General features: G+C 32.4%; 1 protein-coding gene across 1 annotated transcript; it reads right to left on the reverse strand.

The window, feature by feature from the left end:
- Positions 1-327: 327 nt before the first annotated feature.
- Positions 328-15,695, reverse strand: LOC127899897 (uncharacterized). The gene is made up of 3 exons (XM_052434043.1): positions 15,225-15,695; positions 706-852; positions 328-585 (listed from the first exon to the last, which is right to left on the reverse strand). The coding sequence occupies exons 1-3, from the start codon at positions 15,693-15,695 to the stop codon at positions 328-330; spliced, it is 876 nt and encodes a 291-aa protein (XP_052290003.1).
- Between the last annotated feature and the right edge of the window lie 8,236 nt (positions 15,696-23,931).

Genomic DNA, 23,931 nt, shown 5'->3' on the forward strand with positions numbered 1-23,931 from the left:
TTCTCATAGCAAGATAGAGCTGGTAGCATGCTCAGGTACGGCTAGTACACCAGTAACACCTCCCCCAGCTCAGGTTTGGTGAGTAGTGGAGCATTGACGAGGTGCCCTTTTATTTTCTTGAAAGCTTCTTCACATTCAGTGGTCTTTTACACTGGAGTTTCTTGCTCGCCTTCAGAACTTGAAAAAGGGCTTGCAACAATCAGTGGCCTTAGAGATAAAACGGCTCAGGGCAGCTAACCGGCCTGCCAAGCTCTAAACTTCCTTGATGGTGCGTGGCGACTTCATGTCAAGAACCCCAGAAATATTTTCGAGGTTAGCTTATATTCCTCATTGCTGCACCATGAACCCCAGAAATTTACCCGAGGTAACCCTAAATGCATACTTTTCAGGGTTGAGCCGCATCTGGTGCCTTCTTAGAACAACGAAGATATCTCTGATGTGCCCTATGTACTCACTGGCGTACACCGACTTAGTGATCATGTCATATATGTACACCTCCATTGTGCACCCAATTTTTTCCTTGAAAATTTCATTCACCAATTGCTGATAAGTTGCCCTGGCGTTTTTCAAACCAAACGACATAACCTTAAAACAATATTACCCATGATTAGTGATGAAGGCCATATTTTCTTGATCGGGTTCATCTATTGGGATTTGGTTGTAGCTGGAGAAGGTGTCCATGAAACTAAACATCTCGTGACCCACCTTAGCATCAATTAGTTGGTCTACCCGAGGAAGCAAAAAGCTATCCTTGGGGTAAGACTTGTTCAATTTTGTGAAATCCACACACATACGCCACTTCCTATTTGACTTCTTGACTAGGACTGTGTTGCAGACTCCCCAGCCTGGCAACTAATTGACAAGAAATGGCCAAAATTTACTCAAGAATTCAGAAATCTCCGTTTAGCTCTCTCAACGGATGGGGTTAACCCACATATTACACTTAGCACTACTTGTAATTGTTAGCCCGTTACATTAATAACATATAATCTTCTTCCTTGGTTGTATATGAAAAGAAAGTTTATGAAGTTGTCTCTTTTGATATCTAGCCCTAAACAACCTGGAAATGATCTAGATGCATACCTATCGCCTTTGATTAAGGATTTAAAAACTCTATGGGGCATATGTGTTGATGTTTATGATGCATATAGAAAAGAAACTTTCAATTTACGGGCTGTGTTGATGTGGACCATTAGTGACTTCCCAATATACGGAAACCTCTCCGGGCGTAGTATTAAGGGCTATTATGCTTGCCCAATTTGTGGGATAGACACTTGTGCATGTTGGTTGCCGCATAGTAAAAAAAATCATATATGTGCCATCGTCAATTTCTACCACTTGCTCACCCATTTCGGAATCTTAAAAAATGTTTTCAGTGGGAAGTAAGAGTGGGATGAGCCTTCTAAAACTTTGTCTAATGAGGAAATCTTTAACATGGTGAAAGATATTGACAATAAGTTAGGGAAAAAGAAAAGCAAAAAATAGAAACATGATGGAGGTGGTGGTGGTGACGGTGATGAAAACATAACTAGAAAATTGTAAAAAAAGATATTAATCTTTTTTAACTTAGAATATTGGAAATATTTATTAGTTCGCCATCAACTAGATGTGATGCACATTAAAAACATTGTGTGTGAAAACATTTATGACATACTACTTCATCAACCGGGCAAGATAAAAGATGAGATTAATACTAGAAAAAATCTTGAGCATCTGGAGATAAGAGAAAAACTAGTTCCTAATGAAACAAAGGAAAATAACAAAGTCCTACCTCTAGCTCCATACACTTTGAGTAAAAAAGAAAAAAAATAGTTTTGTAAAACCTTGCAAAGTGTGAAAGTTCCTGATGGCTATTCTTCCAATTTGCAAAAACTTATTTCAGTAGATGATAGTCGGCTTCAAGGCCAAGTCCCATAATTGTCATACTTTGATGCAATAACTACTACCATTAGCCATTAGAAATTATTCGCCTAAAAATGTTAGAAATGCTATAATTAGAATGTGCTTTGTTTTTAATTCATTGCGCTCTAAGGTGGTAGAATCTAGTACTCTTGACCACTTGCAAATGGAACTTGTAATCACTTTATGCTTGTTGCAGCAATACTTCCTACCTAGCTTTTTTGACATAATGATCCATTTATCAGTTCATCTAGTTGAACAAGTTAAGTTATGTGGACCATTCGATGGATGTATCCTTTTGAGAGAGATATAAAAACTCTTAAGGATTATGTTCGTAATTGCTATCGCCCTGAGGATTGTATTGCAGAAAGTTATATTGCTGAAGAAGCACTTGATTTTTATGCTGAGTATCTATCAAATTGTGATGCTATTGGACTAGCTACTGGTTTTCAAATTGATTTTCAATCGAAAGGCCTTTGAGAGGTGCAAACATTAAGGTGGTTGATGATCTTTTATTGGCACAAGCACACCAGTGCGTTCTAATGAACAACACTGAAATCCAGTCATACATCGAGTAAGCTATTTGTTAATTATTTTTCCAATACATACTACTATTGAATTATAATATTATTATTCTAATTTCAAGTGTTGATATGGTCTCATTATAGGGGGCATATGCATTATTTGACATCAACACACCCCTATAAGGCAAGAAAACATATATGGTTACAAAATGAACACACTCGTACATTTTCCAATAAACTTCCAATATGTAAGTTGGATGAGAAGGATGACAAAGAGCTTATGACAGAAAAAATTATGATGCTATTCCAATAGATATTGATTTAGAAAATCACTAAAGGCATTCTTGTAGCTAGCTTCCAACACCATCTTTTACACTATTCTAGTGAGTGATTTATTTATTTTATTATATTCCACTACTATTGTATTGACTTTTTAATTTAATTGATGTACTTCTTTATTTTAATCATTTTCAGGATTGTAGGAAATATGGCTCAAAACAATGCGCACTCTTCCAGAACTTGAAAGAAGACCAAGGAGAAGAAAACAAACAAAAAAGAAAGGCTTACAAAAAGAAGAATTTAGTAATGAAGCTCTAGTTGAGTACAATTCTTACAGTGTACCAATTGGGAAGGGAAGAAATGATCTAAGGAGTTACATTGGCGATATCATACGTGAAATAATTTCAATCTTACTTGATGATTGGAGCCGTGTGCCACTGGAAATGAAAGAAACTCTATGGCCTTATTTTCAAGTTTTATTTAATTTTTTAATAGTATATTTAATGATTTATTTAAACTTAGTGCTAATCCATGCCATTACTTTATAGAAAAAGTTCAATTTCAGCTTGAAATGCAAAAGCCAAGTGCTAAAATGGATGGGTGTTGCATCAAGAAATTTTAGAAGAGTGCTAGCAAACAAATTCATTCTACCATACAAGGATGATATAAAGTCACTGAAGTTGCCTCCTATTGAATATCTGAGCATTAAAAAAGGAAGATTGGAAGCTTTTTATTGACAAAGTTTTGTCTCAAGAATTTCAAGTGTGTTGTTTGTTAATATTACTTAATTTATTTGTTGTTGGTTATTGTAACCTCTTTGTCCTTTATTATATTGTTTGTGTAGGTAAAAAATACGAAAGCAAAAGAAAAATGAGCACAAAATGTCTACAACCATTGCTTTTGTAGCACAAGATATGGTGGCATGTTGTATAGAAAAGTATGTACAATAAGTAATTTGATATGGTTGTGCAATAAAATCCAACTTATACATATAATCTAATAGAATCAATACTTGTTGGTTTTTGTCAACTTGTAACAAAAAAAGAAGAATGGAGTTTCTGAGCAAGAAATTGACCGCAATGAAGCTTGGTTAATGGCGCGAGTAGACCGAGATGGCAAATATGCTTCTGAAGTGATGCCAGTGGCTAAGAAAATAGTAAGTCACTTGTGTATTTAATTCTTATGTATTCCATTCTTTTATGGTATTATTAAGTTTGCCTATGTCATGAATTTTGAGGTTCTGATCAGCTGTTATTAATGATTATTTAATTCCTTAATTTAACTTGTATATATATATATATATATATATATATATATATAATGAGTTGAAGAGTCAAGTTGAATAAGGAAATTCCAATCACATGGGTCAAATGACATTCTAGGTGAAGCCTTTCAAAAGCAGCCAAACGGAAGCGGGGTGTAAGGAGTAGGACAATTCATCATCCCATCCATGTACTTTCATGTTTCTAATGCTACAGAGTTGGTAAGAGAAAGAATGATGTATCAAGAGAGTTTTCAATTTATGTCTGCTCAATTGGAACATATAAATGCAAGGTTGAATGCCTACAACATTACTGAAGTTGGCAGTTCTAACTACCCTAAGCCTAAACCTTCCATTGGTGTTCAATTTGAGACTGATTAACAATCTCCTGAAACTCTTGGAAAAAGAAAGGTTAGTAGAGGGAATGTTATATGTCATTATTTAATTTTTATTTATTTCTATTTGTCTATGCATGTATTACTACTAATGGTGTGCGTGTATATTTTAATTATTTTATAGGCCGGTTTCCCATCGAATAGGTTAACTCAAAAATTTATGAAGAGCCGATTGAATTCAAAGAACACTCCTATCAAAATTTCCCAACCAACCCCTCAACAAACTCTAAAGAAACTATACTTTGAAGTTACTTCAAAGCCTACACCAAGAAAATCTCCCAGATTAACTCATAAAGTAAATGTGCAATTCCTCTGTGATGAGAGAGTACCAAAAAAAGTGCCACTGGTCATCAGACCAATAGCAAAAAACCTTAAGCAATGTGCAAAGAATACATGGGCAGCTGCACAATTAAGAAAGAATGACACGAGTGAATATATGAATATGTTTACTGAGAATTCCTTGCCTCGATCGATGATGATTGGGTATGATATAGCAACTTTTGGTGAAATTTGGGAAGTACACTCGGATAAAATGATTTGTGATAAAATCATCAAGTTCAAGAAGGTCTCAAACTGCAGTATTAACTTATAGATCAAGTAAGACAAGCGTGGATTATGTTTTATTAAACTTAAAGCTATTATTTGTTTTTTTATTCAAATTTACTTTATATATGTTTATTTTCCCTTAGATACTTGTACGAGGAAATGAAGAATAATGGAAGTGCCAAGGTAGTTCAGTTTGGGCTTTTTGGGAAGTTACATCCAATAGCAGCCAACTTCAAAGAAATGACTGAATACATTTCGAAACTTTTGGGCTTGGTAGAGTTGGGACAGGTCGTTCTATTCCTATATAACCCTGGGTATAATCTTTTTCATTTACTAACCATATTCTTTATTTAGTAAATTAATTGTGTAAAAAAATTTACTTGTAATCTATATCTTTAAACAATTTTTATTTTGTTTAGCGGTCATTGGGTGTTATTCGCAATTGATATGGTGAGATGTACAATCTATTATCTTAATCCCTTGGCAAGTAATCCTAATGAAAAGATGATGCAGATTGCGAATCAGTTAAGTTTCTTATTTGTATCTTTGATTATATTCTTTTATTTTTTTAAGTTAATTATTTGCTAACATTCGTTATGTCTTCCTTGTAGTGGGATTAGAATACATCAATCTTTAAAGTCTGGTACAAAGACTAATGTTCAATGGGTCTCCGTCAAGGTAAAAACTAGATAAACCTAAATAATCATTGCTTATTTAAGAAAAAAATAAATTATATAATTTTTATGTTGTAGTGTCCGAGGCAACCTACCATCTTTGAATGTGGCTACTACGTGATGAAATACATTCAAAATATCATTACAAATGTGAACATTCTTAAAAATATTGTAAGTATCGAAAATAGTTTTTAGAATATTGTATCATAATGTTTTAATTCACTATAAAATAAATCATCTCAAAAGAACTTTGAACCTTAGACCTAATGTGTGCTTCTTGATTGTTATGTTTTTACCATATATTGTATGTATTTTATATGTTGTAAGTAAAGGTACTTGTAATAATGGGTATATGGCATATTGTTGGAAGAGATTAGGTGAATAACTATAGTTTACGATTTAATTTTTCGTGAATAACATATTGTTTTGAAATTAAAGTTCAAAGGAATTGATGAGTACACCATGAAAGAGCTCTCGCGATTTCGTGATCAATGGTTACATATATTGCAAATTTGATTACAGCCTACAATTATGAGGTAATATATGAATAATTTATGAGTATTTTTGCTTCCAAATATCCAAGACTTATTTTTTGTAGTGCACTAATTGATTTCATGTACTAGTAGGTGGGAAATAATTGAAGCCATGTATGGATATTTAGTGACATTCTTGTACTTATTCTTGTTGGTTAATGTTTGGTGAAACTTAATTTAGTACTTTGTTCTTGTTTAGAACTTGTGGAAAACTTAATTTCGTATTTATGTTTTTTTTCCCAAACAGTGGTGTAGTTGAATTATGTTAATTTAAATAATGTATCGTGTTACGAGATTTGGTATATTTAAGATATTTTGATTTTTTATTTAATTGTAAAACAAATAGCAAAAATATAATAAAAATAAAAATATACTATTAATCAAAAGAAACATAACATCACTAAATGCTGACACTAAATATTTAAAATGATAAAAATCACTGACATGTAAATAGTATCATTAAATACTAACACTTTTGTGTCATTAATTTGGTGATACTATAGTAACACAAAATTACTGACACAAAAATAGTATCATCAAATACTAACATATAGTGTCATTATTTTGATGATACTATAGTAACACGAATTACTAACATAAAAATCACTAACACTAAAAATTAGTGTTAGTGTGTTTTGACTTAAACATTATTGACACAATTAATAAGTGTCAGTAAAAGTAATTACTGACACTAAATTGGTGTCCGTAAAACCTATTTTCTAATAGTGATTTGGGACTACATTAATAATATTGTAAACTATCTTTTTCATATATTTACAACGTTGTAATTATTATGCTGTAAAAGACTGTTTACAACATTGTAAGGTCCCAAGTTTTATAAAGTTGGTTTGAAAGCCTTTGAGAAGTTGATGTTAAGTTAATTATAAGCCTTTTTAACTTTTCATCCCCAAAAGCTTATCTAGAGAAACACACCAAGCAAACTAATTTCTCAATTAGGTACTTCTATTTTTTAATTTCATTATATTGATAAAGTTATTTAATGATTAATCAAAGACCATGAGTGAAAGTTTTCCCCATGGCGTGCTGCATATTGAATTTTGATCACCAATTAAGAAGAAACCGAACAAATTAATTGATTTCTTTTCTTAATTTCGGAGAGCTAGAAACATTTTGTACCGAAAACAATGTGATTAATTAGAGTGGACTACCACGTTGTTGTTGTTGTTGTTATTTCATGAAATGAATGCATGACTATTAGCATCGTACTTGCCTTTGCAACTTAGTTCGATATAAGATGGAACTTGCTTATTTATTACTATGGTGTGCTTCATAAATTAGGCATTGTCAAATAATTAGAAAATTAATAAATATCATTAAAGCTTGAACATTTAATGGTGTATAAAGATATTGTAGTAAACTGTTAAGAATTTTACGTATATATGACACGAATGCTATTAATCTGAAGAAATGAGTAAGATATTTTAATATTGAGTAATTGGGATAATAAGATTTAGCAACAAAATATTAAGAGGGAAGTGTCAATTTTGGATTGACTTTGACTTAAAGTTACCCTATAAAATAAATGTGCAAAGTAGTACTATTATGAGAGATTGTCCGTTTTTTCACTACTTAATATTATTAATATGAAGAAATGAATAAGATCTAATTAATAATTAGTAATACAAGACCAAGTGAAAGTTTTTCTTGCGATTTGGAGTACAAGCCCAATGATACACATTCTCTCAACATATGTTGAGGAATGAGTTCGAGCACTCTCATGCCCATTTTCTTTAAAGATTGTGGATCTCTCTTTGTATATTAGTAGAAGTAGATTTTCGAGCTTAATGTTTGACAAGCTTTTAGGTTGTACTGTGCATTGTTTGATATTAAGATTGAAATGTTATAAGCAGTTTATTTAAAAGTTTTGATAAAAATAGTGTTTGGTAAATTTTTTTTTAAAACAGTTTATTTTTAAATCAAGTAATCGGGTTATTTTTATAAACAACTTAATTATTAAATAAGTCACGACATCTTTTTAAAGTTTTTATTATAACCTTAATATTTTAACAAAACTATAATAATGTCTTTTTTTTTTCATAAACCCTAATAAAACAACACTTTTACTATAATAAAATTTACTAAATGCATGTACTCTATTTTTCAAACTCAGAGTATAATTGCAACAACACAGGTTACTAAATACCAAATTATTTTTTAAATTACCAGCTTATTTCATCCACGCAATAAAAATAACTTATTTTATCAACCACCGCAATCATAAATTAGCCTTGTAAGTGTATGTTCTAGAGTCCTATTTGATCATCCTTTAAGTATCAATATCTAGAATTCCATTTGAATTTAGATTGTAAATATCTATATATTATAATAATTTAAAAAGGAAAAAAGGAAAAGAAAGTTTTTCCTCTTGTGCGTTGCATATTAATTTGAGCAGCAACTATCAAGAAACCTAAAACATTAATTTCTTCCTTACTTCAAATTTGAAAATTTTATATTGAAAATGATACGATTAATTATAATGGACCAAACCGCATTATTTTCTTTCATAAAATTGGTGCATCGTCTTATAAAAAACAAAAAAAAAAAACAAAATCGAACCATGCCTATAAATCGAACTCGACTTTTTAAACCAGTCAGCATCAAATAGAAATTTTCTTTTATTGTTATGGTTATGGTAACTATTTTAGTAAAAAATAATTGCCAGTTAAAGCTCAAGTAAAATTTTGGATTACACTTTGTCTTCTCAGTCTGGGAAGATTTTGGTGTTTTGGTCTATACTATTCTCGGTGGAGCTCCTTTAGGATATGGGCTAGAGGATTCATTGTTGGGTTAGTAAGGAATAATTTTATCTCTTATGTGTATGTTGATGGAATATTTTGATTTCATTAAAATAAAAGCGGGAGCACAGGGACTTACCTCCAACCATAGCCATCAGATTCTCCTAGACATCAAACTATGTTTTATAATTACACTAGAATTGTTCCAGTGAATAGATGGAATACATAGGCTTAAGTTGTTAGACCAGGGACCCTAATTTTAATTTTTCTAAAAAAAATTTCTCATCTTCTCCCATCAAGAAGAATATAAATATAAGTGAAACAGATAGGACATAATCCCTTAATTTTAGTCAACCACTATAACTTGTAGAGATATATTAGGAGATGTGGAAGCTATATAATTTCTCTTTAAACTGGTCAGGTATTAAATTTTGAAATTTAATAAATATAATAACGATAACAATTATAAATAAGGATAAGAAGTTTAATTTAATTAAAACATAATTATCCAATGATAATTATTAATTCTATTAGATGGGCCACTTAAGGACACAAAAATGTGTCTTTCATATGCTAGTTGCTTTATGCTTGTGTGGGAGGATTTGTGGGATGCTCATGTGACTTTTGCTGATACTCAAGATCGATCTTAGATTGCCAGTGGGATTTTAATGTTGTGAAGTCTGTTTTAGAGATTTTTGGTGGGCATGCCCAATCTCGGGGCGATTGATGCATTTAATTTAGATTTGTTGGACTGTGGTTTTGAGAATGCAAGGTTTGTTGATAGCCCGTTCATTTAGACTAACAAGCACACTTGGAGGCGACTTGATAGGATGATCAATAATGCCTAATGGTCCGCTTTTTTCTCTGTTTTTCAAGTTATACACCTAAATCGTATTGCGCTGGACCATTATCCTTTGCTTTTGTCTTGTGACAGACATGCGGCCAGAGGGCCTTCTAGGTTTAAGCTTTTGCATATTTGGCTTAAGCATCTTAGATTTCTTGATGTAGTTTGGTAGTCCTAGACTGTACTAGTGTTTGGATATGGGATGAGAGCTTTTCAACAAAAGCTTGTTCGCTTGAAGCTTTTTTTGGATCTATTGAGAATAGAGCTATTTTTTCTAAGGCTCGGGCCATGTAGCAACACACTTTACTTTGTGAGGAGATTTTATTAAATCAGTAGTCCAGTGTGTTAGGTTCGAGAAAGGTATGTGAATACCTATTTTTCCATGCAATGATTAGGAAAAAGGGCCATTTTTTTTATGTCCATCAGATTTAGAATGCTTCTTTTGAGTGAATTTCTAAGCCATTGTCCTTTGCTGCTTCTATGGTTGATTTTTTAGGGGTTGTTGGCAGGGGTGCTAGTCATTGTCATCAGTTTGACTTTGATTTTATCATGTCTCTGATAATTACGAGGATGATGTGGATTTATGTAGAGAGCCAAATATAGATGATGTTAGGCGAGTGGTTTTTTCTATTGATCCCGACAATGCTTCGGGGCCAGATGGGTTTTGTAGTAGATTTTACCAGTGTTATTGGGATATTATTTACTATGATTTATTAGATGTTATCCTTGATTACTTAAGAGGTTCAACCATGCCTAGAGGTTTTCACAATACGTTATTGGTTCTTCTTCCTAAGAAGACTTATCCAGCTTCTTGGGCAAATTTTAATCTGATTAATCTTTGTAGTATGAGCAACAATGTTTTGACCAAGTTGCTTGTGTTAAGATTGGCCCCGCTGTTGCCTCGTATTATTTCTCCTTCGCAGAGTGATTTTGTCTCTAGCAAGGTTATTCAAGATAATGCGTTTGTAGTTCAAGGGTTGGTTTATGATCATAACCGTCATGCTCAGTGGAATAATGTAGTGTTGAAGCTTGACATGGGGAAAGATCTACTTGAGAGCATCAAATTAGTACTGGTTTTACTATTGGTCTACAAATCACTGTAACTAATGTCTTGAAAGTAGCCTCCGTCCTTGGATGTCTTGGTATTTCATTATTTAGATGTTGTAGTGTTTTGGGTTTTCCGAGCAATGCGTTTCTCTGATTCAGCAAGCTATCTTTGGTCTTTGGTTTTTGATGTTAGTGAACAAGGTTAGCCATGGATTTTTCCAGTCTTAAGAAGGTCTCAAGCAAGACAATCCTCTCTCTCTATGTTTGTTTATCATTGCTGCTGAGTTTTTGTCTTAGGGGTTGGACCGTTTGTGCTCTCAGTATCCCTTTATAGGGTATTGCTTGGCTTGTTTATTCTTATCTCCTATTTGAGCTTTGAGGATGATATTATTATTTTTGCAAATGGTAGCAGGTCAAACCTTTGCCGACTTATAGTTTTATACATCACTATGAGACAATTTCAAGATAGTTGATTAGGTAGGCCAAAAGTAGTTTTTATATTGGTGGCTTGGCTTCTACTTCGTGCTAGGCTATTATTAATTCTATTACTAGTTTTTAGTAACATCAGCTTCTATTCATTTATCTTGGGTGCTCGGTCTTTACAGGGTGTCTTAAGATTTCTCATTTTGATGATATGGTCTGGAAAGTCAGAAATCAAATCTCGGGTTGGGCCAATCGGTTGCTCTCTTTCAGTTGAAAGCTGGTGCTTGTTATACACGTTCTGTCTTCTATACCATTTCATCTATTTCATGTTCTTTGCCTTTCTATGGGTGTGGTTGATCACTCAGAGAGTCTATTCACCTAATTCTTTTGGGGAATTCTAAGACAATGAGGCGGATTCACTGGTGTAGATAGCCAGTGGTTTGTTTAGGTATCCAGTCATTTAATGATATGCCGAGGCTTTTTAGTTTAAACTTTGGTGGCATTTTCAGGAGTAAAGTTCGTTATGGGCTTCTTATTTGAAGTCTGAGTATTGTAGAGCTACATATCCTAGTCCGATTCAGTTTTGATTTCTTACTTTTCCTCTCTGGAGACGTCTTTGCTCGATTCAGTGTGTTGCTAGGTCTCATGTGCATTGGTTGGTTGGTTGTAGGGAGTGTAGTTTTTGGTATCATTGTTGGTTGGGCTCTTTGTTGTGCAAATTTTATTATACTCGCAAGCACATGAATCTATTGTAGAATAGATTTTGTGGTGAAGAGTGTTGATCCCATGAGAAGGTAGATTTAATTATGCGTAGAGTTATTTTTCTATGTGTAAATGTGAGTTGGTTGGATGTGAATTTTTTTAATCTTAAGATCTAAAATAAAAAGGCAAGAATGAATTAAAGATGAAAACAATGCAAATGAAACGCTTGAGTATCTAGATTCACACTCAACATTCACCATGGGTTTAATATTTTCTTTTTAGTCGTAATTAATTCGTGGCAAACTTTGATTGGTTGGAACACACCATCAGTCAACAACACATCAGCATTTTGGTCAAATAAAATGCTGCCATGTCATCGGTCAATGCCACATTAGTATTTTGGTCTAATAGCATCCTGCCACATCATCGGTCAACGTCACATCATCGGTCAACATCACATCAGCAGTCAACACCACATAATCAGTCAATGTCATATCATTGGTCTAATAGGATGTTGTCACGTTATTGGTCAATTCCACATCATTGGTCAATGGCATGTCATCGTACCGTATATGTGAACAGTGTCGTACTTGTGAATAATACCGTATATGTGAACACTACATTTAGTTGTTGCTCACGAATGAAACGAAAGGATTAGATATTACAAAATTTTAACTTACCACCACTATCACTTGTCGTGTGTTTACGTCTAGATTGGTTTGTTAAATCTCTCAAGATAACCAAGGTAAACAAAAAGGGTTAGTCAATAATATCGAAAAAAATTAAGTAATTTGGTTTTTTTGGTTTTTTATTTTTTATTTTTACTAAACACCAAGACTAAGAATATGGTTTCTAAAGTAACTAAACTCCATATTCAGTCATCTTCAACTCAAAAATTCAGAAATGGTTAGTACCTACAACAGAACTATCATTTATTCCACAATTATCAATTATTCCTTCCCTCCAACCAGAACGAGATATTGTCCTCAATATCTGAAAGAAAAGAAGTAGAGTTTATAAGACATCACTTGAACATTGAAATAGAAAATATTTACAAACATAGATCTAAGTCCAATTTTTGTTTCTTACTACTACCACTACCATCATCACTCGACTAATCCAATGCCAGACTCTTGGGATCTGACTTTGGTTTGTAAGTTTCTAAAAGATCAAGTAACTTATTAGCAGTAGGAGTACAAATAAAGAGCTGCTTCACTGAAACTAAAATGAAATGATTTTTAATTACATGATTAATAAATGCTATAAAATCATCATAAACATTTAACAAACCGATGGGTTTTTTTATGAATGTTGAAATAGGCCCAAGAAACAAAGGTAATTAGTGTCTCTAGAGTTGTAAGATCTTCTGGTAAGAAAATGAAAGCGTCAGCATATTTTAACATTTTAGTTATTCTTTCTTGTATACCTAAAATAACTAGCTCTTCTCCAATTGTTGAGTTAAACAGAACTTTTACAACTTTTGGGATGATGCTCAGCACTTGGCTTCTGAGACAAGCCTTGATAAACCCTGGCCACCTCCTCCATATACTAAGTGTATCTTTCTCTCTGCTAGTACTCGATCAAAATTTATAGCTGCTTGAACAAACTCTCTATATTTGCCATAGTGAAACCAAGAAAGCACACAAACGTTTTTGAGTTGTTTGGTTGAAGTGGCTACCATTTGGAAAATCTCAAAACCATCTGTGAATGCTTAAAAAAATGCTCATATTTAAAGATTTTGGTGACATATATAATGATACACAGTTGTAAATGGGTTGGATTTGTCAAATGACGCGTAAAACTAATGACTCAATTATTCAAAAGTGAACAGTAAAAAGATACAAACAATAATTAAATAGAAATCATACCATTAAACGCAATAAAGCAAACTGTAAATCAAAAGGATATGTACTGGTAGTTGTTATTTTGGCGCACACCTTCTTATAGTTTTCCGTCTAGAAATAGTTTGACCACCCTCTATGGGTCGAGAATATATTTCCCATCAAGTTTTTAAATAAACTGGTAAATAAGGTCGTTTATAGTCATATTACCGAGACTATATTATGCACATTCTTTTTGGAACAATGGTCATACCTGGGGAATTATATGTTGTACGTATTCATTATGATACGTTTCAAGAGACAAAAAGATATCATCCAATGACTACTTATTCAAGCCATCTGTAATGAATATAATCATATCTTCCCTGTTATCGGACACCATTCCCAAAGTGCATGGTTTTTTATAGTAATGCATTTTGACACACTTATGACAACAAATTGGAAGTCGTGCAGCTCTTCGTTTTCTTGCATAATTTCTTTACCTGCAACCAGGCATGTAGGTAATAAATTTAGGAGGTAATTCCCTTGCTAACCATACTTTTGCTTTGATTAGCCAATGAATGTCGATAGAGATGTTATTCTTCATAAGTAGGTGCACACATTTGGACCGAGCTTTTTAGCTTGGTAGGAGTGCATTTTAAGGAAGAGAAGGAAATCGCTTGTGAAACTTTGCAAGAGTTGTGTTCCTATCCATGCCTTGGCTGGAGAATATTAGTTATTGTGGGAAACTGAAGGAACCGACTTCAATAGTCACGGAGTATCGTTTTCCGCCATTTAACAGGGGTAACAAATGATAACATACCAAAGAAAAGAATAAATCTAGCAAAAACACAACAAAACATGAAAGTAAACAAAAATAAAAACACACAGTACAAAAAGCGGGATGTTAACTGACCATCGTTCTCTTATTAAGTTTACCTTAAGTTCTAATTAGGTTTCATAGATACCACATTCTATTTCTCTAAGTTGTCTTCCTAGATCTTCAACATGGGATACTAACTCTGGTGGTCGTGATCCCAAATAAGATGTGATAGACAAAATTGGATCAAGTTATTTGGGTGACGCTTCACACATAAAAATTGTTTAACGTGGTTGAAGAGGTTTTGTCTCACTTAGGTACTCATTATTTATAACACAAGTGATGAGAGAGAAAACACAATTGTCAAACAAACACACTTTAACAAGAAATAAATAAAATTCAATTAGTAAGAAAAATGAAAAAAAGTTAAATCACTGAAAAAAAAAATTCAGTCTAGATGTGGTGGGTCACATAAATCCATTACACTGTTTCTCCATGTGGTTGGTACTCATGATATGACTTTACATCTCTAACCATTAACTTTGAAAATAGCCCATGTGGAAAAACAGTGTGCATAATAAATGGACTAGGCCATTGAGAATGTAATTTACCTAGGAAGACGTGCAACTGAGAATTGAATAAAAGTACTTTCTGACCTGGTGTGAAAGATTTTTTTTCATAATTTGCTTGTCATGAAAGACTTTCATCCGCTTTTTGTAGTCCTTAGCATTTTCATCGTTGCGAATCTCCTCAGGTTCTCCCAGTTGTAATCTCTTTTTTAAACTACAGATGAAGTAAATGACATCTGCATTCTTTTGTTTGACATCAAGGGAGGATGAGATGATTTTTGACAATGTGTTTTCTTCTCCCAGGAATGTATACGTCACAAAGTCGGGTGATGGTTTGAGCTCAATCTTTGCTGGTGATTCTGATGATGGGATGTGATTTTCTCCTGATGGTATTAATTGTTCTTTCTTTGAATTCCATGAATCGAAAAAGGCATTGTTGTCGTCAAAAACCAATCTAAAGTGAGTTAACCATTCTTGTAATGGGTCATCACTAAGGTTATAAGGCAGAGTATGATCAACTGATTTTTCAACTACATCTAAATCAATGACTCTATCTTCTTTATCATGAGGTTGTTTGGTAATGTTAAAGATATTTAACTCCATAGTCATATTGTCAAAAGACAACTACATATTTCTAGTCCTGTATTAAATGTGAGCATCGGTAATTGCCAAAAAAGATCAGCCTATGATAATAAGGATGTGCTTCTTTGAATCTTTCACTAGTTGAGTGTCAATCACAATGAAATCAAAAGGAAAATAAAACTTGTTTACCTAGATGAGCACATCCTCTATAATACCGCAAGGTATTTTCATGGATCGATTTACAAGTTGCAATACAACTATAGTTGGGTATAATATTCATAGTCCAAGTTTCATAAATACTGAGTAAGGCAAAATATTTACACCGGCTCCTAAATCTAATAAAGCATTCTCAAATGTGTGGTTCCCTATGCTACGTGAGATGGTAGGGCAACGAGGGTCTTTATATTTTGAAGAAATTTTATGTTGAAGTATAGAACTAATTTTTTTTGTTAAAAATGTCTTTTTCTAAACATGAATGCTTCTCTTTTTAATGTAAATGTCTTTGAGAAACTTGGCATAAGAGCATATTTGTTTAATAGTATCAAGCAAAAGGATGTTAATACTGACTTGTTTAAAAATTTCCATAATCTTACCAGTGGTACTTCCCTTCTTTGCTTTAGCTAACCTCTGAAGAAAAAGGAGCTTTAAGGATGTATTCTCATGGGTTGTTATCTTCTTTCTCCTTTGTTGATGGGTCCTCAGCGTCTAAGGGTACAATTGGCATTTCTACTTTGTTGACCACTTTTTTACCTTTTTTGCAAAGTCATGATGGCTTTGACCTCTTCATGACGCTGAGATGAAATTGTACTCACTTCATCCACTCCTTTAGGATTGGGCACTGACTCACTTGGGAATTTTGCTTTTTTCAACAGTTATTACCAAGGTTTGAACTGAAAAGGCAAATTGGCCCACCATCTTCTCAAGATTTGAGATTGATTGGGCTTGTGAATTAAAGCAAACCTTCATATTATCCCGTAACTCGTCAATCGCATGATGGGTCGAATTTTTGAATTTTTGGAATGCCTTTTCCCAAGGTTTTAGTTGTGAGTAGCTCTGATTCTAATTATATGGTCTGAATGGTGATTGAGAGACTTGAGGAGCTTGATGAACTGGTTGTATTGGTACAACTGAGGTTGTAGCTCTATTTTGTTGGAATCATTAAGACCATGAAAATTTGGGATGGTCTCTCCATCCAAGATTATAGGTATTGGAGTAAGAGTTGTAATTCGACTGCTTTCCCATTATATTTATAGTATTGGCTTTATCTGGGTATGAATCATGGTCAAATTGGTTGTATGCTTGTGGCTCTGTTGATTTGGCAGTCGTCAACATTGCTATTTGGCGAGAGAGTCCTTCAACTATTACTTTGACTTCCTTGATTTTTTATCTTGACTCGCCAATGTGGATTTAATTTACTCCCTTGATTTTTCTCACATTCCTAAATAATCGACTCCGATGTTGGGAACTATCTGTTTGTCGTTGGAAGAAGTCTCATATCTCTGATGCGCTTTTACACATGAGCTCACCTCCACTTGTTGCCATTAGCCATTCTTGTGCATGTGGCAATAGTCCTTGCAAGAAATATTGATATTGGTGCCATTTCTCGTACTCATGATGTAGACACTTCAAAAGTTGCCCGTTGATCGCTCTTATGCTTCAAAGAATTGCTCGTCTTCTCTTTGAGTAAACTATGAAATTTCCCTGCGAATAGCATTGATTTTATGTACTAAGAAGTATTTATTTAAAAACTTAGTTACCATTTATTCCCATGGTATGAGACTATTAGCAGGTAATGTATTGGACTATGCACGAGTTCTATCTTTTAGAGAAAATGTAAATAGTCTAAGCTTAACATCTTTATTTGAAAAATTTGGCACATGGAATGAAAATCATTCAAATGATTGTATGGATCTTCATTTTCCAAGCCATAAAATGATAGGAGACAATTTAGCATATTAGGTTTTAATTGAAAACTCATAGCAACTACATTTAGGTATATTCGACTATGCATGCAAAGAGCACATAAAAATTAAAAACAAAACATATGAAAATAAAGAGAGAGGGGAGAAGTTACGATACTGACTTTATCACACTGTTACACACTTAAAATCTGCACACAAAATTATTTACAATATTTACAAGGAAAAGTAACTCTACAAATTAAAGTAACTTACCTCCCTGGCAAGGACGCCAAAAACTTATTGTACAAATTTTATTGTACTTGCAAGCGCACGAATCTATTGTAGAATATATTTTGTGATGATGAGTGTCGATCCCACGAGGAGGTAGATTTAATTATGCGTAGGGTTAATTTTCTAGGTGTAAATGTGGGTTGACTGGAAGTGAATTTTTTTAATCTTAAGATTTAAAATAAAAAGGCGGGAATGAATTAGAGATAAAACAATGCAAATTAAACGCTTAAGTCTCTAGATTCACACTCAACATTCACCATGGGCTTAATATTTCCTTTTTAGTTCTAATTAATTCATAGGGGGTAATTCTGCTCCTCATAATCCTCACCCTAACAATTATGGTATTAATCGCTTAGTGTGCCACAGGTAATGATCTTCCACTAAGTGTGGTGTCAAGAACATATTGTGCCAGACGATAGTAATCCTTCTGTCGACAATGTGGCAAGACCATTCACTAAATAGCTTTGACACACCCTCTGTTGACATGAGTCAAGACGACCCACAAAATACTAGAGAGGATTTTTCTCTCTAATTAATATGGTGCTAAGTGCTCATTGTGCCAAACAATAACGACCTTTCACTAGGGAGCCCGCATACCGTGCAAAATCTAGACAGGATACAGTGTCTGTCGATAATGAGTTAAAACAACCACATAGATCATGGAGGAAAAAAAAATAAACTTAGCCCATAAATCATGTTGAGACTTCATCTTCAACCTAAGTTTAAAATTAAATTAGTCACTCATAATTGAACTAAAGATAAAATGATAATTTTACTAAAATACGTAGAAAATACAAGATGGGAGGAGAATTGTGGAAAATAGAGCTAAAAAATGGATTCAACGGTGTCAAATTAGGGGGGAGCCCTCTATTTATAGATAACATGGATAAATCATGACCATAAGATGAAAACAATTCGGCGCTCAAGATTGTGTCACGTAATAAGCTTTGATTGGTTGGAACACATCATCAGTCAACACCACATCAGCATTTCGGTCCAATAAGATGCTGCCATCTCATCGATCAATGCCACATCAATATTTTGGTCCAATAACATCCTGTCACATCATCAGTGAATGCCACATCATCGATCAACGCCACATCATCAGCTAATGCCACATAATCAGTTAATATCACATCATCGGTCAATGCCACGCCATCGTACCGTATATGTGGACAATGTCATACTAGTGAATAATACCGTATACATGAACAATATTGAATACCCTTTTTATGCTCCTCCTAAGGTTTTCGACCGTTCTGAGTTAACAAATGCCATTCGTTTCATTGTCCCACTTCTCGTTAGTCGTCAAATGATCAAAATATCCCTGAAGTACATAAAATACTTAAATTAAAATATAGTAAACATAATAAAAGCTTAGGAAATTTAAACACGTAAAAGTGAAAGTGTGGACACCGGCAACTAAAGTTTTTAACAAAATGATAAATGTAATTGTTGAATTTATTTTTGGCTGTATTTGTAACTTTAAGTGGCCCAAGATGCTAAAAGATTTATTTATCTTATTTTTAAAGAAAGGATTTGGATAGCTCTAAGTTGACGTTAATCCTAAGGACTTCTAAAATGTGAGGAAAGTCATCCATCATTGATTTGCTACGGTTTAAGAGTTAAGAGACACTATTAATAAGATACACTTTTAATAATTTTATATTAATGAGTGAAAAAGATACCTACACTTCGAGATTTGGAAAAATAGGCACAAAAATCCTAGTTTTCGCAAAGAGACATTAAAATTCTTTTTTGATTAGTATATTTAGTAATTAGAAAATTGATTTTAAAAATTTTTAATTAATACAAATTTAATATAAATCATATAATCTATCTAGTAGACCAATAATATTGAACTATTTTTAACATTTAAAATAATATTAAAATTTTAAATTGATAATATATTTGTAGTCAATATATATTTTTTTAAATCTTTTGGTTAAATAGATTTTACAATTAACAAAAAATATCCCTATTAATAATATTAAAATTATTTTTTTATTAATTAATTAATTTTAATATTATGCTTCTATTTATTATTAAAATCACTTTACTATATTTAAATAGGTCTAATAGATTGTAAAATATAAAAATATTTTTTAAATAGTAAAATTATTTTAATATGTATATATTAGTACATTCATTTTAATGCCATATTTATATTTATTATAAAATTTTGGGGTCAATCTTTTTGGTTTATAGAATTAAAAGGTATTATCGTCGAAAGGGGGTATTATTACCCTTAATTGAAAACTTAGAGATTTTTATGACCATTTCTCCAAATCTTTTAGGGTTTAGGTGTCCTTTTTCCTATTAATGATTTTATTATTGAATTTAAGGATTTGTAATGATATAAATTTTCCATCATGCTATATTGATTGCAAATTTGAGAAGAGTAGTTAATAACTTTTAAGGATATGTTATATAAGATATATAGAGAAATTTGGAGAAGAAAATTTTGAGACGAAATAAGATAATATTTTGAAGTTTTGGATTAGAATTCAATGGTATAAAATATAAATTTATTGACTCAAATATTCTCACCCTGATCCATAATAATAGGGTAAATACATGTCCTTATATTTTGATTTAAGTGTCAATTTAATCTTTATATTTTAAAAAATACCTTAAGATACTCTTCTTGTTAAACATGTTACATTTCTACCCTTATGTTTTTCTTTTACAATAATAACCTTTCAATAATAATCTTGGGAATATTAATAAAAAATTATAATTTATCAAATTAACCTTAAAAGTAATAAAAAAATTTACACAAACTTTTTTATGATTATTTTGCTTTTAGGATTAATTTGGTAAATTAATTTTTCAACTGATTAAAAATTTAAAAATATATAAGATTTAGGGAAATTCAAAAACCGAATCCTTAACCCCTAATCCTAATCCCAAATTTTTATTGATTTCTATTTTTATTGATATAGCTTGCTGTAAATTTTAATCTTACTAATTTTTTATTTTTAATAATAATAATTTTTTATTAAAAGCTGTGTTAGTATATTTTTCTTCCCAATTATGAAGCTAAGGGGTAAAATAGTAAAATAATTAATAATTTAAAATATTTAAGTACATTCAATATTTATCATTTTCTCAGAATAATATTTATCATTTTTATTCATTAATCTTACGAATCTTGAACAGTAACCTCTTTTTAATTTATGATTAAAATGTTACAATAAAATGCTATACTATTTTAAAATAAAATTGAAACGATTTATTGAAAATAAAAATTGTTCTTATTTGGGCTTTGATATCTAATAAATTACCAACCATTCCATCCATTACAATTTATCCTTAATTAAAACTTAAAATCATAGTTAAATTTTTTTTGCCAAATTCTTGTTTCTTTTATTCTTGGTATTCTTTTGTTTATTTTTTCCCTTTTCTGTCTTCCTTTTTCTTTTCTTTTTTTTTGTTTTCTCTTTTTTGTCTTCCTTTTTCTTTTCTTCTTATTTTTTCATCTTCTACGCTTTTTTTTGGGTTTTATCTTTGTTACTTTATCTTATTCATTGTTCTTTTACTTCTTTCTTCTTCTTCTCTACATCAATCAACATTATGTTAGAATAAGAAAATCTTTTAGTGAGAATTATCATATATAATCCAGGAACATTCATATTGTATCACCAAGAATCAATAACAAATTACGTGAAAGCGTACATGAGTCTATAACGTTCAATTGCTCGCTAGGTTTGTGTGGTTGGTCTTTTAGATCAATCATTTCTCCTAGAGAATCCTTTAATTTTCTCTATGCTCTCTTTCTAATGTTCGAATGTAAGAAAGAATAGAAAGATACAGGCGACGTGGGGACCCGGACCACTTATATAGACAAGTTCTTTTGTTGTCTTTTGTTATTCCTATTTCAGCCCATCATAGAAATAGAAATTATCCTTTAAATCTCTACACATTAAAGGTCCGCACTCAATCAGATACATTAAAGCCCAAATTACTTAACCTTATATGACAGTCTGCAACACATAATTATTCACATATAAGTCCGACATTGGATTAAGGATCCAACAATACTAGATTAAAAAATACAACAATCTCCCATGTAGGCTATATGTGTAATTTTATAGTTATACTTTGCAAAATAACCGTATAAGCGCAACCTTGCGGTCATTACCAAAATATATTTATAAATAATTTGATCCATCAATCATACCAATATAGGATCAAAGCAGCCTTCGTTACAACTATCGTAACTCGACCCGTCAATGGTCACTATACCAATACAACTGAATGACCTGGATCATGATGTAGATGTGTAGCATAGAAATGTGAACTTAACATGCCTATTTCCAACTGATCCACTTTAAACCTTAGTGAGATCAAACCATACCAAAAACAGATTGTGAATAAACCAAAACTTTATTTATGTAGAAAATAACCTTAAATATCCATAAATTGAAATAACTAAAAAATGTTTATATTATAAGAGCTCTAAAATCACAAACTCTAACTAAACTAAATATTCTTTAATGACATGACACCCATACGAGCAGTGTGCTTATGAAATATCTTGGGTGGCAATCCTTTAGTAAACGGATCTGCAATCACAGAGTTTGTGCTAATGTGCTCTGTAGATAGCTATCCACTCTTAACTCTTTCTTTAACAACTAGGAACTTGATGTCTATATACTTTAACTATCGTTGAGCTTCTGTTGTTATTGGAATATAGTACGATTGACTTATTGTCACAAAATAACTTGAGTGGTCTATCAACACCATTTACTATACGCAGCCTTATGACAAAATTCCATAGCCATATTCTGTGATTGGATGTCTCATAACATGCTATGAACTCTGCTGCCAATATACCCAATAATCTCAAGCTGATCCGACCTCTGATATGTGAGCATGTAATCCTTTGTTCTCTGTAAGTACCACAAGACATGTTTCACTGCTTTCCAATGGTCTACTCCTGGATGACTTAAATACTTGTCCAACATCCCAGTAACGTAAGTAATATCTGGTAGGCTTGGCAAAACCCCGGGTCCGGTCCGGGTTTGATGCTACCTGGGACGGGACCGGATGACAAAAATTAATGCCCAAACCCGGGCAAAACCCGGATTTTGCATGTGCGGTCCAGGCTTGAGCCCGGCATCTCTCGGGTCTGGTTTTTTAATCTGAGGTTCTAAGCCCGCAGATTCTTCTTTCATTTTTATTACCCAAATATCAACAAGCAACATGCATGCACATTTCTTGTGTATCATAGTACAAGATAAATCTCAAGCTTAACAAAAGAAAATAGTAAAATACATAATTATAACATGCTAACAATACAAATTTTGCACAAATAATAAATAAAAATTGTTTCAATCTTCTTTCTACTACCTAAATTCATCCAATTTCTAACCTAAACTCATTCAATCTATATAAAAAAGAATTAAATTCAATAACACAATAATAACAAAATAAATCTAAATGACATCCAAACATATCATAAGTTTATAATTATGACACCAATTATCAATACAACACATGAAAATCCTAAAATGTTCAACAACTCAAAAAATAGTTCATAAAGAGTCAAAATACTTCCAAATTAAAAAAAAAAAGGTTCATGTCATGCTGCTCGTCGACACTTGTGGCTTCTCATCATCTTCAGAAATTACCTCCACCTTAGTAAAAATCTCATCTTTCGGAACTCCACCTTACAACAAAAATAACACATTAAGATTCAAAGCATTTTAAGCAAATAAATACTACTAAAATATAATTCAAATAACTTTATACCTCGAGAAGTAGAAACCCAAATCCAATTCTGAGCACACATTAAGGCTTCTAAAGTATCAGGAAGAAGTTTACTACGATGAGGACTCAAAAATCTACCACCGACACTAAAAGTTGACTCAGAGGCAACGGTGGAAACAAGAATGGCTAAAATATCCTTAGCTAACTCAGCCAAAATATGATATTGGCTTGTGTGCATCTTTCAAAAGGTTAAAATATCAAAGTCTGGAATGGAATCCAACAATTCCTCATCTAAATACCTATCCAACTCCGACTTAGTTACCTTAGCACGTTTATTTTGGCTTCGAAAT

The sequence above is a fragment of the Citrus sinensis genome, chromosome 9 (assembly GCF_022201045.2).
Source record: "Citrus sinensis cultivar Valencia sweet orange chromosome 9, DVS_A1.0, whole genome shotgun sequence".
Lineage (NCBI taxonomy): Eukaryota > Viridiplantae > Streptophyta > Magnoliopsida > Sapindales > Rutaceae > Citrus > Citrus sinensis.

What these genes read in the sequence shown, in the direction of transcription:
- LOC127899897 (XM_052434043.1), bottom strand. Translation starts at nt 15,695, where the DNA reads ATGGAGTTAAATATCTTTAACATTACCAAACAACCTCATGATAAAGAA. An exon ending in ACTACAAAAAGCGGATGAAA is followed by an intron (nt 853 to 15,224) that starts GTCTTTCATGAC and finishes CTTGTCAATTAG; the next exon opens with TTGCCAGGCTGGGGAGTCTG. An exon ending in ACCAACTAATTGATGCTAAG is followed by an intron (nt 586 to 705) that starts GTGGGTCACGAG and finishes TATTGTTTTAAG; the next exon opens with GTTATGTCGTTTGGTTTGAA.